Source organism: Salvia miltiorrhiza, chromosome 4 (genome assembly GCF_028751815.1).
Source record: "Salvia miltiorrhiza cultivar Shanhuang (shh) chromosome 4, IMPLAD_Smil_shh, whole genome shotgun sequence".
Classification (NCBI taxonomy): domain Eukaryota; kingdom Viridiplantae; phylum Streptophyta; class Magnoliopsida; order Lamiales; family Lamiaceae; genus Salvia; species Salvia miltiorrhiza.
The window spans coordinates 50,946,918-50,961,127 of record NC_080390.1 but is presented as its reverse complement, the minus strand read 5'-3'; the positions used below and the strand labels follow the sequence as shown (position 1 = coordinate 50,961,127).

At 33.5% G+C, this 14,210-nt stretch overlaps 1 protein-coding gene across 1 annotated transcript; it reads right to left on the bottom strand.

Annotated features, from left to right (window-relative positions):
* Window positions 1-4,979: 4,979 nt before the first annotated feature.
* Window positions 4,980-5,570, bottom strand: LOC131023572 (uncharacterized). The gene has a single exon (XM_057953116.1). It carries the CDS (start codon window positions 5,568-5,570, stop codon window positions 4,980-4,982), a length of 591 nt encoding a protein of 196 aa, XP_057809099.1.
* Window positions 5,571-14,210: the final 8,640 nt, after the last annotated feature.

The window sequence follows — 14,210 nt, the reverse complement described above, 5'->3', positions numbered from 1 at the left end:
GCCACCTTTTTTACTACCACATTGTTGTTCAATTTTGTGTATCAGCAGATTAAATAATTGTGATGTAATTATTTTGACTTGGGTGAGAAGGGAAATGAGTGTGGTGCTCAAAAACAGCATCTGTTTTATGTCATATTTCCCTATGAACTGTATCTTTACCGCCTTCCCAATCTCGTTTTTCATTATCTCACAGCTCCACGCGTGTACTCATGAAATCAAAATACCAAGAGAGATTGTAATCAAAAATAAAAATTTTTAAAAAGGAAAGAGGAAAGGGAAAGAAGTGTTTACAAGTGAAGTAAAGGTAGTTGTTAAGTCACCTAACGTGTAACATGACTGCCCATCTCATCTCACTTTCAACTCTTAATTAATCTCAATTATGCATTAGTGGTGCAGTTTTATGTGTACTTCATTGACCATACCCATACGTTTAAATGTCATTAATTTTATAACACCACTTGTCTAAATTTCTGTGGAACCCAATTTGCAATCTCCTCACTTTTCATTAAAATAAAATACTATATATACTTCCATCAAGAAGGTATATACGATAATTAAAAATACTTTAAAGAGACAACTGTAACATTTTGATGGAAAGTGAAAAAGTTTATGATAATTGTTGTGCTAATGCTTATATGACGATTGTCGAGATCTGTAATTAGTTGAAAATTAAACTTTAATTTTTGGTTACCGGCGGTTCCAATTAAGTCAAAAGCCTATCAAGATTTAGTTGCGCATAAGTTAGGCACACTTAATTCACACTTTTAACCTACTAGCTAAATAGGACCTTTCTATTTGATTTATCAATTCACACTACATAGGTTTTAATATTATTGTATTGTAACTTCGTAACATGGTGTGTACTACTGACTGATAAAAGGAGATACAATACAATAGAAATAAAGATTTATTATCTGAATTTTGATATGTTTCGTAAAACTAGTACGTTTACCCGTGCGATGCACGACGAGCGTCAAAATTAAAAGATATGTTAAATAAATATATTAAATAAAATTAAAATATAAACAAATAAAATTATTTTAAAAATAATAATATTCCACGTCAATAACGCAATAAAGAACCTAAATCCAAAAACACGTAAATTTTCAATTTGGTATAAAATATAATCATAATTATAGTAATTAAATAAATATTTTATACTATATAATATTAAGATAAATATAAAGTTAAATTATATTTAACTGTAAAAAATATTATTTAGATATTATTTTTTTTAACCGATATTATTTAGATATTGGATTTATATTTTCTATATTCTTGTGACTTCAATCTCCTAGCTTTTTAAAAAATATATGTCCTATTTTTTTCATAATCCAAATTTATAGTTTTGTACCCGTGCGATGAACATTATCAAAATTTGTAGAATTTTACATACATAAAAAAATCTAATTAAACATACATATAGCAATATCTTAATATACACAATATAATAATATGGATAAAAGTATCCATCAAACACTATAAAAAAAAGGCACCAACTAATTTAGATGGAACAATTTAAAAGATAATTTAGATAATTTTTTCAAGAACCCACACAAATTATTAGATTTTCGTAAAAAAAAAAAAAAGAAATCATAAATCTATTGTTGTGAAAAAAATATCCTCATTTTTAACTTTAATAAAATATCATTATAAATTTTAATTTTTAAAAAATACTATTTATACCTTCTATGAGCATACACCCTAAGAAAGAGTATATATAGTTGAAAAGTAAATGTGTTTGGTCTCATAGTAAAGTGGTATAGATTGGCGCTAAAGATCTCAAATTCAAGTTTATTATCACAATCTCTAACATTTTATTTATTTAAATTTCAGTTTTCTTAAGTAAAATTGATAGTATAATTATTAGAGCAATCCAAACACATGACCAAATATATGAAAACAATTAAGTACTCTATAAGTCTTACCCCTCTACTAAAAAAAGTATAAATGCTGCAAAATGGGGGGGAAAAAAACTATTAATATTGATGAAAAATTAAATTCATGAATTAAATTAAAAAAATAAACAAAAATTTGTACTAAAAATAATACAGGCACTAATAATTAAAATTATACAATTATATTTCCATAATAATCATTCACAAAAGAATTATGCGCAAGTAAAGAAAAGAAAATGGAAAAACAAAAGGAAATAAATAAATTTAATTAAAAGAAAAAACGAAATAAACAAATGATATAAAAAAGTAAAATAAAATGATAATTGAAGAAAAAAAAATAAGAGAGAGGATAGAGAAAATAGTTTTGCTTGAAACTTAACTTGCAATATCTTTATCATCTCAAATTTATTTTTAATATATTATATATCAAATTAAAGATATTATCATGCTCTTCAAATTGATATGCATATTGAATATTTTATTATTAGTTAAAATGTATAATTTTTTAGGAGAGAGAAAAAAAACAAAAGATAAAGGAAACGAAAAAATAAAAAAGAAAACCATAAGTTAGCATAAATATAGAATAAGTGAGCTGGATATGCGAAACAGTTGAATTGTCATTTGATTAGTCAATAACTGATTTTTTAAATAATGGCGCTAATTTGTTACTGTTAAAAACTGCATTATTATATTATATATAGATTTTGTTTTATTTTTATTATATTAGCTCAATTTAAAGTTCTTTAATTTAAGTAATTAATTGGCAATTGTTATTTATGAAAATAAATCCTATCTCTTTTTGAAAAATCAATTTTTTGGAAACTTTATCACCGGATAAATTTACATATTTGTACTCATTATTAATTAAAATTAAATATTTCAAATATTGAAAATTAAAAATTCATATGCTTTTATATTCATATTTTTTTATTAAGTAATTGATGTGAATTATTTCACTTTTAAACAAATTATTTACATTTACTTATATTTTAAATATCATTTAATTTTGATGTTAACCGTGCATCGCACGGGCGCGCGTACTAGTTAATTGCTGAAAACTCTGTTTTCATATAATATAATATATAGATATAGATAGATTAATTAAAATAGATATAAATTTGCCCATTATATGTTGTTTTATTTACTAAATTACCATAAACTGTGTTTTCATAGAATATATAGATTGCACGAAAAATATTTTTATATTTTATTATATATAAAATTGATTATTAACTATTTGATTATTATATAAAAATTCTAAATATAATTAAAAATACTATAGTTTAAGATAAATATATTTTAGTTTAATATAAAAATAATAAATAATAATTCATATTAATAAAAAAAATTATATTGTGTAAAAAGAAAACAATATAAGTTAAAAGATAATTGAAAAAATAGATTTATTCAAAAAAAGAGGAGAGAGGAGAGAGAATTTTCTTAAGTTTAAATCTTTAAATAAATATAACTTTTATATTTTAAATTCAATATTTACATAACATATATCAAATTAAAGCTCTTGTCATGATCTTTAATTTGATATGCATATAAAATATTTTATAATTAGTCTAATTTTACAATTTAAAAAAAAATAAAATAGAAAAATAAGAAGTTAAAAAAAAAAGATGTATAGCTTATAAATAAACCTTTCAATTTTATTCTAACTACAAAATTGCCACTCAATTTTGAAATTGATTTGAAATCAATTTGAAATTGAAAACTCCATTTTTAATATAGTATAGATTGTCATGAGATTCACAATCTTTGAATAACCTTTTTTTAATGCCACTGAATAAGAATTAAGGCATCAGATTTTTAACTTGGAAGTTGGAACAATGAAGTCCCACGCGTGACTGTTAAAAATTAATTTGCATGTGATAATATATTCTACACTGTTACACGATTGTGTAAAATCATCTTATAGTCATGAAAATCAGGCAACAATTATAAGAATGGTGTAATAGTGTAAAATACTTGGTTTGTTACACAATTTTTGCAATGTTAAATAATTTTACATTGTAATAGACGGCAGAACAATAATGACGGCGGAACAACAATCACGATGGTGGTCGTGGCGGCACAAAGGGAGGAAGTGTAGGGGTGAAATCGTATGAACCAACAAACCCTTCAAAAAATCTCAATAAAAAAGTGATCCTATGAACTCATTACCTCTTATATAAAATACTCCCTCCGTCCTTGAAATAAGTTCCTATTTTTCCTTTTTGGGACGTCCCCCAAATAAGTTCCTCTTTCTTTTTTTCCATTTTTGGACAACTACCCCACCACTAATAATATTTTATTTATTCTTACTTTTCACTTTTTCACCACTCTCAATACTAATTATAACACGTTTTCACATTTTCACCACTCCCAATACTAATTATAACATATTTTTTTCCACTATCAATACACTTTACCATTTTTCCTTAAAATCCGTGCCGTCCCCAAAGAAGAACTTATTTTGGGGACGGAGGGAGTATAAAATAATACTCCCTCCGTCCCAAACGAAATGTCCTATTTCTTTTCGGCACGGAGATTAAGAAATGTGTATAAAGTAGATAAAGTGGGTTGGTGGAAATTATTTAAATATTAAGTATAGAGAGAGAGTGTATTGCCAAAAATGGAAACAGAACATTTCGTTTGGGACAGCCCAAAAAGGAAAACAGGACATTTCGTTTGGGACAGAGGGAGTAATAAATAGAATGTATATCTGTACAGCCTAAATTAAATCTTTAGTAAATTAATAATTTGGTTTAAGGAATTGATGAATTGGAGATGAAGGTGAGAGATTTGCAATCTTTTCATTTTAAAGGTAAAGTCAATTAAAAATAAAAAGGAGGAGGAGTACAAGGGATACTCAAGCCCGTACAAGTGAAAAGAAGACTAAAACTCCACAACGGAGACAACAAAAAATCTATGCCATGAGACAATTAAAGGATCCAAAGACCAATCATGAGTTGAGTAGCCAAACTTGTTTGGATAAAAAGCTTTCAACCATCTCCACGTATTAAAAATAATACCATCCACCACTCTATGAGCATTAGGGTTTTTATCTTCAAATATTTTCTCATTTCTAGCTTTTCAAATCTTCCAACAAACACATTGCCAGATGGTGTTGCACATCAATTTTCCTTTCTTATTCTCACCTTGCTCAACAAACTCATTGAAGTGTTCCAAAAGCGAAACAGAAGAGATGGGAGAAATGTTCATCCACTTATAGATAAGCTCCCACACTTTGACAGAGAACATGCACAACAGTAGGAGGTGATCGGTGGATTCCAAAAGGCAGGAGCAAAGAGGGCAGCAGTGACCACCATTCCCTAACATAATTCCTCTTTTCAACAAATTTTCTCTCGTTGGGATTCTGTCAAGAAGAGCTCTCCAGGCAAAAGATGAAACTTTGATGGGAACTCCTTTAGCCCAAATGTCTTTGAATGCAACCGGTGAGTTATTCGCGGTGAAGATAGCTTTGTGGATGTTTGAATACATCTCCTTAGTAGAAAATTTTCCAGCATTAGCACCCTTCCACAAGATAGAGTCACTCACTGAGTGGCGGAGAGAAATCCTGTAAAGAACAAACCACAACTCCACAAAATTCACAAAATCAGAAAAATTAAAAGCTCTTTCCCACATAAAACTCCACACCCATTCACCCTCTCTAAACATACCCATCTCCCCAAACCTTATTCCCCTTTTGAGAAGACAAGCAGTACAAATTCCATAATCTAGTTTTAAGAGTATTTCCCCCCTCAGTCAGTGGCGGAGCTAGGATTTTTTTTGGGGGGGGGGGCTGAACTGTTACGGGGGTTCGGGGGCGGTAGCCCCCGGGGTTTTTTTTTTTTTGGGCATTCAATACATTTTAGACATTTTTTACTAAAATACAAATATAATCATAATAATAACAACATTTTTATAGATAATATAGTTCAAAACATTTACTAAAATTTTTTTGGGGGCATTCAATACATTTTATACATTTTTTACTAAAATACAAATATAATAATAATAATAATAATAATAATAATAATAACAACAACATTTTCATAGATAATATAGTTCAAAACATTTACTAAAATTTTTTTTGGGGGCATTCAATACATTTAGACATTTTTTACTAAAATACAAATATAATAATAATAATAACAATATTTTCATAGATAATATAGTTCAACATTTACTAAAAAAATTTTTGGGGGCATTCAATATATTTTAGACATTTTTTTACTAAAACACAAATATAATAATAATAATAACAACATTTTTAGACATATTATAAAAAAAAAAAAAAAAAAAATCAAACTTTGGGGGGGGCTCTAGCCCCCCGGCTACGCCCCTGCCCTCAGTCCATGGATCCTCCCAAAACAAAGAATTCATTCCATTACCTAAAGAAAGGGAGATATTCTGCAAGAAAGTGTTCCCCTCCAATCCTTTGAAAATAATTTTTAAGTCCAACTTACCATTAGTCACAGCCCTTATCCCATCAGTCATCGTTCCGTATCTAGATCTAAGGATCCTCACCCAAAAAGCATTTTGATTCTGGGAGAGATTTGCAATCTTAAGAGGGAATCGATGTGTTAATTTGTGCTCAAATAAAGTGGTTAAGCGAAATGAAGTGATAAATAGTTGAAGGACAGGTGTGTGAATGACAACTTCTCCAATGCAATTGGCATGTTGCCGCTGATCCAACAATTCCCAAGAGAAAATGGGATTGCCACTTGTTCAATCTTTTTTTTAGCCATTTCCCCCACATTTTTTTTTTTTATCATTTATGCAACCTTCATTTTGCTCATTCATGGAGTTGTTTTTAAATTATGTTTTTCATAATTTTGCATGTGTATATTTTGATAGTTTTGGCACTCAATTCCCCTCCAATTCTTCCACTATGGCTCAGTCTTTCTTCATTTCCGACCTTATGGGTGGAGCTGATGATACGGGATGAGATCCAGTGTCCCACAATTTTATGTGTGCTACTGTGTCTCATGCTTATATCTATTATTTTAAAAATATTTTTTATAAAAATAAAGTTTATTATAATACTACTCCCTCCGTCCCAATAAAAGTGGCCACATTTCCTTTTTGGGTGTCCCATTAAAAGTGGCTACTTTCTAAAAATGGCAAAAGTTTACTTTAATTAAGTCAACAATTACTCACTAATCTGGTCAACAATTGTAGGCCACTTTCTAAAAATGTCAAAATTACTCACTAATTTGGTCAACAATTGTAGGCCACTTTCTAAAAATTACTCACTAATTTTGGTGGGTCACACTCAATTAAAACATAACAATCCCCTTCTTAATCTCCGTGCCCAAAAAAAAGTGGTCACTTTTATTGGGACGGAGGGAGTATGAATTATATTTAATTTTTATTTCAAAAAATTAAATTTTTTAAAAAGCATATACAATGACTTTGAATTTATCAACCTATTATTAGCTAATAAAAGTAAAATTAAATGATAAAAAATAATTATATACCCTAAATTGATGGAATAAACCCTAGTTAATAATCACAAAATTAAACTAAAGCATAAAAAGTTGAAATTGAAGAAAATATATATAAGAAATTAAACAAAATTGAAAGTGGGACACAAAGTGTGGTGCACTGAATCTTATTCCTGGTGATACCACAGAATTCCACTTTAGATTCTTAAATGGATTTTATTAATTTATTTAAAATTTAATTGGGACTGTAGGGGCAATATAGTCTTATTATTAATATATATATTATTTAAGCAGAAGGCTTAAGGGCTATCAATAAAACCACCCTTAATAAATGTTCGGAAACGCAATAAATTTTGATCCAATATGAGAAAATGTTAGGTGAAAGCCCAGGACCCAATAAAGGCCCAGCAAAAGTTACTTATTGCCTATTGGTATCTAATTGAATCGAGTTTTTTTTGGTGAGAAATTTACAGTTACAGTTTCACAAAATTCATGCCGCTTATAAATAAGCACACGACGTTCAAACTTCACAGCATTATAGTAATAAAATGACAATAAAAATCTTTCAAAAATAAAATAAAATAAAATCTATATATTATATAAAACACCAGTTCTAACGGTAAAAAATTCCCGGCAAAATTTTGACAGTTTCTTTTCCAAAATTTTAGGTGCATTTAAAAAAACGTGATTGAGCAGCAATTCAGTTTTTGTTAGAATCGGGTACACGATCGAGATATTACAATAAATATTTTGAGATATTACAACTCAAAATAATTGAAAATATTACAAAGAAAATAATTTGAGAAATTACAACTCAAATAATTTTATACAACTGAAATATATAGTATAAATAAATTATACGTATAAAATAAGTCGAGTCGAGATGAATCTCTTCCCGCAAGAAGATTATCGCCCCGGTAGTGCTCTTCGGTTTAGGCGTATCTTCCCCAAAGGTAAAACGACTTCGTCTCGTCGGATGTAGCACCACAATCCGACGAGCTCCGGCGAACTGAATAAGGATCAAGAACTGAGCTAGAGGTTGAGGTGGAATGCAGAATATGTTGTGAGTTATGAGTTGTGAGTGAATTCGTTAATTCTGAAGCTCACAACACACCCATATTTATAGGTGTTAAACCTAGTGTGAACGGAAGGTGTGAACGGAAGGTGTGAACGTAAGGTGTGAACTGCCGGTGTGAACGGACGACAGTCAACTCCGGCGGCTGCGGTAGGTGGCCGCAATCGTTGAACGCAGAAGTTGAAACTGATTTTCCCTCTTCAACTTCCAAACTTTGACATGCAATATCTCACTCACCGGAAATCGGTTTTGAGACTTCAAGTATATCACGTTGATCTACTCGAGATGTAGATTAACATCCAATTATTATTTTAATTAAATAATAAATATTTAATTAAATAATAATTTTCAGATATGGCATAAAACCATATTTCCAACAATCCCCCACATGAGTGAGAAATCAGTATGCGAATGTATGCAGACATTTAGCTCAGTCCTCTTAAGAAACAACATTGCATTTGGAAAGGTAGCTTGTGGCTTTGAACCTGCCATAGTCAATATTATCGAGTATACCGGCGGCCTAGTGGATTGTGTTCCTTGAACTAGTCCTCCTCGGTGTATACTTAGTCAACAATATTGACACAATATTGCTTCAATCCTTATTCGTTCTCACGTTTGTGTCCATTACAGGCCTTGGAACACCTCTTTGGATTCATAAGTGTTTCAATCGAAGCGGCCCCACCTCACACTTACATAGGTGACTCTTAACTCAAGTATCCTGCTATACTTGTCCTCTTCGAGGAGTTCTAGAGTCATTAAAAGTCAAAGACTTAACCTCACCACGTGCAGGTTTCCGAACACTCACTGTTCTACAAGGAATAGGCAATTCGAGTGTTCAACACACGGATTTTCATAGCTTAGTTGTCCCATTGAACCAAGTTCTTGGGATCCTCCAGTCATCATGGTTGGGTTGCCACTATGATTATCCTTAATTTGTGGACTTTAAACCCATTCCCCCTAACAGTTTATACATCTGATCTCGATGGATACTTTTTGTCAAAGGATCCGCTATGTTATCAATTGATCTTATATAATCAATTGTGATAACTCCACTAGTGATCAGATGTCTCACGGTATTATGACGTCGACGAATATGTCTCGACTTACCGTTATACAAATGATTTTGTGCTCGTCCGATAGCAGCTTGACTATCACAATGAATTATCACGGACGACACAGGTTTCGACCAACATGGAATATCCTCGAGGAAATTTTTAAGCCACTCGGCTTCTTCACCAGCTTTATCCAAAGCTATGAATTCTGATTCCATGGTCGATCTAGCAATACATGTTTGCTTCTTGGATTTCCAAGACACAGCACCACCCCCCACAGTGAATACATAACCGCTCGTTGAAAACGAGTCTTTGGCATCAGCTATCCAATTTGCATCACAGTACCCTTCAAGTACAGAGGGTTCCCTAGTATAATGAATCGCATAGTTTTGAGTATATTTCAAATATCTCAAAATCCTTTCAAGAGCTTTCCAATGTTCATTACTAGGGTTAGCTGTAAAGCTGCCCAACTTGTTGACCGAGCATGCTATATCGGGACGAGTGCAATTTGTTAGATACAACAAGCTCCCAATAATCTTCGCATATTCTATCGCGTCAACAGGTTCTCCCTTGTGTACACTCAAATGCACACTAGGTTCCCATGGTGTCTTAGCTATTGGCTTGTCAAAAGCGTTGAATTTCTTTAACACTTTCTCAACGTAGTGAGATTGTGTTATAGTAATACCATCAGGTCTTCTTAGAATTTTAATTCCAAGGATAACATCAGCTAAGCCCATATCTTTCATGCTAAAATTTTTACTTAGCATGCTTTTGGTTTCTTGAATCACTCGGGAATTACTTTCCATGATGAGCATGTCATCTACATAAAGACAAACAATAACATATCCGTTATTAGAATTCTTAATGTAGACACATTTATCGCACTCATTGATTCTGAATCCATTTGACAACATTACACTGTCAAATTTTAAATGCCATTGAAGCGGTGCTTGCTTCAACCCATATAAAGACCTTTGAAGTTTGCATACTTTGTGCTCTTGCCCAGGTACTACAAACCCTTCAGGTTGCTTCATATATATTTCATCTTCCAACTCGCCATACAAGAACGCAGTTTTCACATCCATTTGGTGAATCTCGAGATTGTGCAAGGCAGCAATAGCGAGAAGCATCCGAATAGATGTTAGTCTAGTCACAGGTGAATAGGTATCGAAGAAATCGTACCCTTCTTTCTACCTGAAACCTTGAACGACAAGTCGGGCTTTGTACTTATCTATAGTACCATCAGATTTGTACTTCTTCTTTAGGATCCATTTGCATCCTAAAGCTTTAGCACCAGGTGGTAGATCTACTAGCACCCAAGTATGATTCTGCATAATGGAATCAATCTCAATATCGATGGCTTCTTTCCAGAGAGCTGCATCTGAGCCAGACATAGCTTCTTTAATCGTCACCGGTTCGCCATCTAGCATCAAGACAACATAATCCGGTCCATAGACATTAGCTTTTCTAACTCGTTCCTCACGTCTTGGTTCTACATCCATAGGTTTAGACCTTGGTCTTTTCCTATTAGGTGGTACAGGATTAGAACCCGTGGCATCATCTACTTTAGTAGAATTACTAGCTACTTCCATAGGTTTAGAACCTGTAGCATCACCATCAACTCCATCATTAGAGTTCGATGTAACTTTATCCTTGTTAGGATAGATATTTTCAAAGAATATAGCATTCCTTGATTCTATCGTTGTCCCAATATGTATATCAGGTATCTCCGATCTGTGCACTATAAAACGATAGGCACTGCTATTATGTGCATAACCAATGAAGATACAATCCACCGTTTTAGGTCCTATTGTAACTTGCTTTGGTAAAGGCACTTCTACCTTGGCTAAACACCCCCACACTTTGAGGTATTTATACGAAGGTTTCCTTCCTTTCCATAGCTCATAGGGAGTTACATCTTTCCCTTTGAGTGGAATCTTGTTCAAGATATAGTTGGCTGTCAAGACAGCTTCCCCCCACATGTTCTGGGGTAATCCTGAACTAATCAACAAGGCATTCATCATCTCCTTAAGAGTTTGATTCTTGCGTTCAGCAACGCCGTTAGATTGTGGTGAATAAGGTGCAGTCGTTTGATGTATTATACCATTTTCGTTGCATAATTCAGCAAACAGAGCTACATATTCTCCACCTCTATCACTTCGAACCATCTTAATTCGACATCCAAGTTGATTCTCGGCTTTATTTTTGAAGTTTCTAAAAGCTTCAATAGTCTCATATTTACTTTTCAATAAGTAAAGGTAACAATACTTTGTGCAATCGTCTATAAAGGTGATAAAGTACTTCTTGCCACCTCTAGTTTGCACGAACTTTAAATCACAAACATCGGTGTGAATAAGTTCCAATGGTTGAGTGCTCCTTTTTACCGATTTAAACGGTAACTTAGCCATTTTGGCTTCAACACAAACTTCACATTTTTCTTGTGAGTTGTATTCATCAACTTTTAGTAAATTCATTTTTACTAATCTCTTTATAGCATTTAGATTAACATGTCCAAGTCTACAATGCCATAAATCAAAACACTCAATCAAGTAAGCAGAAGAAGTTGATGCATCTTTATTGATTTTAGCCTTGGCAGGCTTACAAGCTCTTACTCCAAGTTTGAAAAGTCCTTCGGAGGCATAGCCTTTCCCTAGGAACTTTCCCCACTTGCGTATTACAACATAGTCAGATTTGAAAAACAATTCAAAATCCTTATTCGTAAGCCTAAAGCCCGAAATTAAATTCTTTCGGACAGTTGGAACGTGTAATACGTCTTTCAATGTGATCTCCACGCCCGACGTGAGTTGAAGAATCACATCTCCCATGCCAAGGACTTGGGATGTCCGTTCGCTAGCCTCCATTATCGTTTTGTTTTCCACTTCTTTGTAGTTGTGGAACAACTCACGATTTATGCATATATGGACGGTAGCGCCGGTATCCACGAACCAAACGTTCGGGTTGTCCACATGATTCACCTCGGAGATCATGGCAGCAAAGTCATCGTGGTTCCAATCGTCGAAGTCCTTCTCGATGTTGTTCACGTTGCCATTTGCTTTCTTCCGCTTTGGCTTGCGGCAATCCTTAGCCATGTGACCTTTTTTGTCACAATTATAACATACACCATCAAACTTTGATGGTTGACTACCGCTTTGCTTCCCTTTACCCTTATTATTAGGGTTAGGGCCACCACGTTTGTTGGAGGGACCGCCTTTCTCGGCGAGATTGGCCTTTGCCTCCATCGGAGCTTTTCCCTTTTGATCACGACTTCTCACGTGATCCTCCATTTGAAGCTTGGATAACAATATCGGCACGGACATCTCCGAGCGCTCATGCTTCAAAAGGTTTTGAAATTTCCTCCAACTAGGAGGTAATTTCTCTATGATGATTGCAACGAGCAATGCATCCGCCAAGGGCATCCCTTCGGCTTGAACCTCATGTGAAAGATTTTGGAACTCTTCCACTTGGTCCATCAATGGTCGGGAGTCAACCATTTTATATTCCAACCATTTGGCAACGACATACTTGGTAGTATTCGCCTTGTCCACTTGATACTTTAGATCAAGGGCCTCCCACAATTGTTTCGCGGTTTCATGAACCTTGAAAACACGGTAGAGCCGTTCGTCCAGAGACATGAGAACGGTGTTACGACACAAGTAGTCGCCGCGACACCAGTTCAAATATCCGGCACGAATTTCTTGGCTTGTCTCCCCTTCCCCTTCACTCGGGGTTGGAGGTTTATCCTCCATTAATAATCCGGCAAACCCCACGGTTGTGAGGTAGAATAGCATCTTCTCTTGCCAATATTTGAAGTTCTTGCCTGAGAACGTTGATGGTTTCTCGGCAAGACCAATAGTTCTAGATGTTGACGATGAAGCCCCCGTTGATGCAAACGAGGAAAATATTGACGACGTGGTTGAACCGATGGTTGCAGAGGTGGTGGAGCCATCCATATTGACGTCGGTGTAAGCCATTTCTCGAACGTGTATCGACGGCAGAGAAATAATCTTCTTGCGATTGTTAGAACCGGGTACACGATCGAGATATTACAATAAATATTTTGAGATATTACAACTCAAAATAATTGAAAATATTACAAAGAAAATAATTTGAGAAATTACAACTCAAATAATTTTATACAACTGAAATATACAGTATAAATAAATTATACGTATAAAATAAGTCGAGTCGAGATGAATCTCTTCCCGCAAGAAGATTATCGCCCCGGTAGTGCTCTTCGGTTTAGGCGTATCTTCCCCAAAGGTAAAACGACTTCGTCTCGTCGGATGTAGCACCACAATCCGACGAGCTCCGGCGAACTGAATAAGGATCAAGAACTGAGCTAGAGGTTGAGGTGGAATGCAGAATATGTTGTGAGTTATGAGTTGTGAGTGAATTCGTTAATTCTGAAGCTCACAACACACCCATATTTATAGGTGTTAAACCTAGTGTGAACGGAAGGTGTGAACGTAAGGTGTGAACTGCCGGTGTGAACGGACGACAGTCAACTCCGGCGGCTGCGGTAGGTGGCCGCAATCGTTGAACGCAGAAGTTGAAACTGATTTTCCCTCTTCAACTTCCAAACTTTGACATGCAATATCTCACTCACCGGAAATCGGTTTTGAGACTTCAAGTATATCACGTTGATCTACTCGAGATGTAGATTAACATCCAATTATTATTTTAATTAAATAATAAATATTTAATTAAATAATAATTTTCAGATATGGCATAAAACCATATTTCCAAC

What these genes read in the sequence shown, in the direction of transcription:
- LOC131023572 (XM_057953116.1), bottom strand. Translation starts at nt 5,570, where the DNA reads ATGGGTATGTTTAGAGAGGGTGAATGGGTGTGGAGTTTTATGTGGGAA.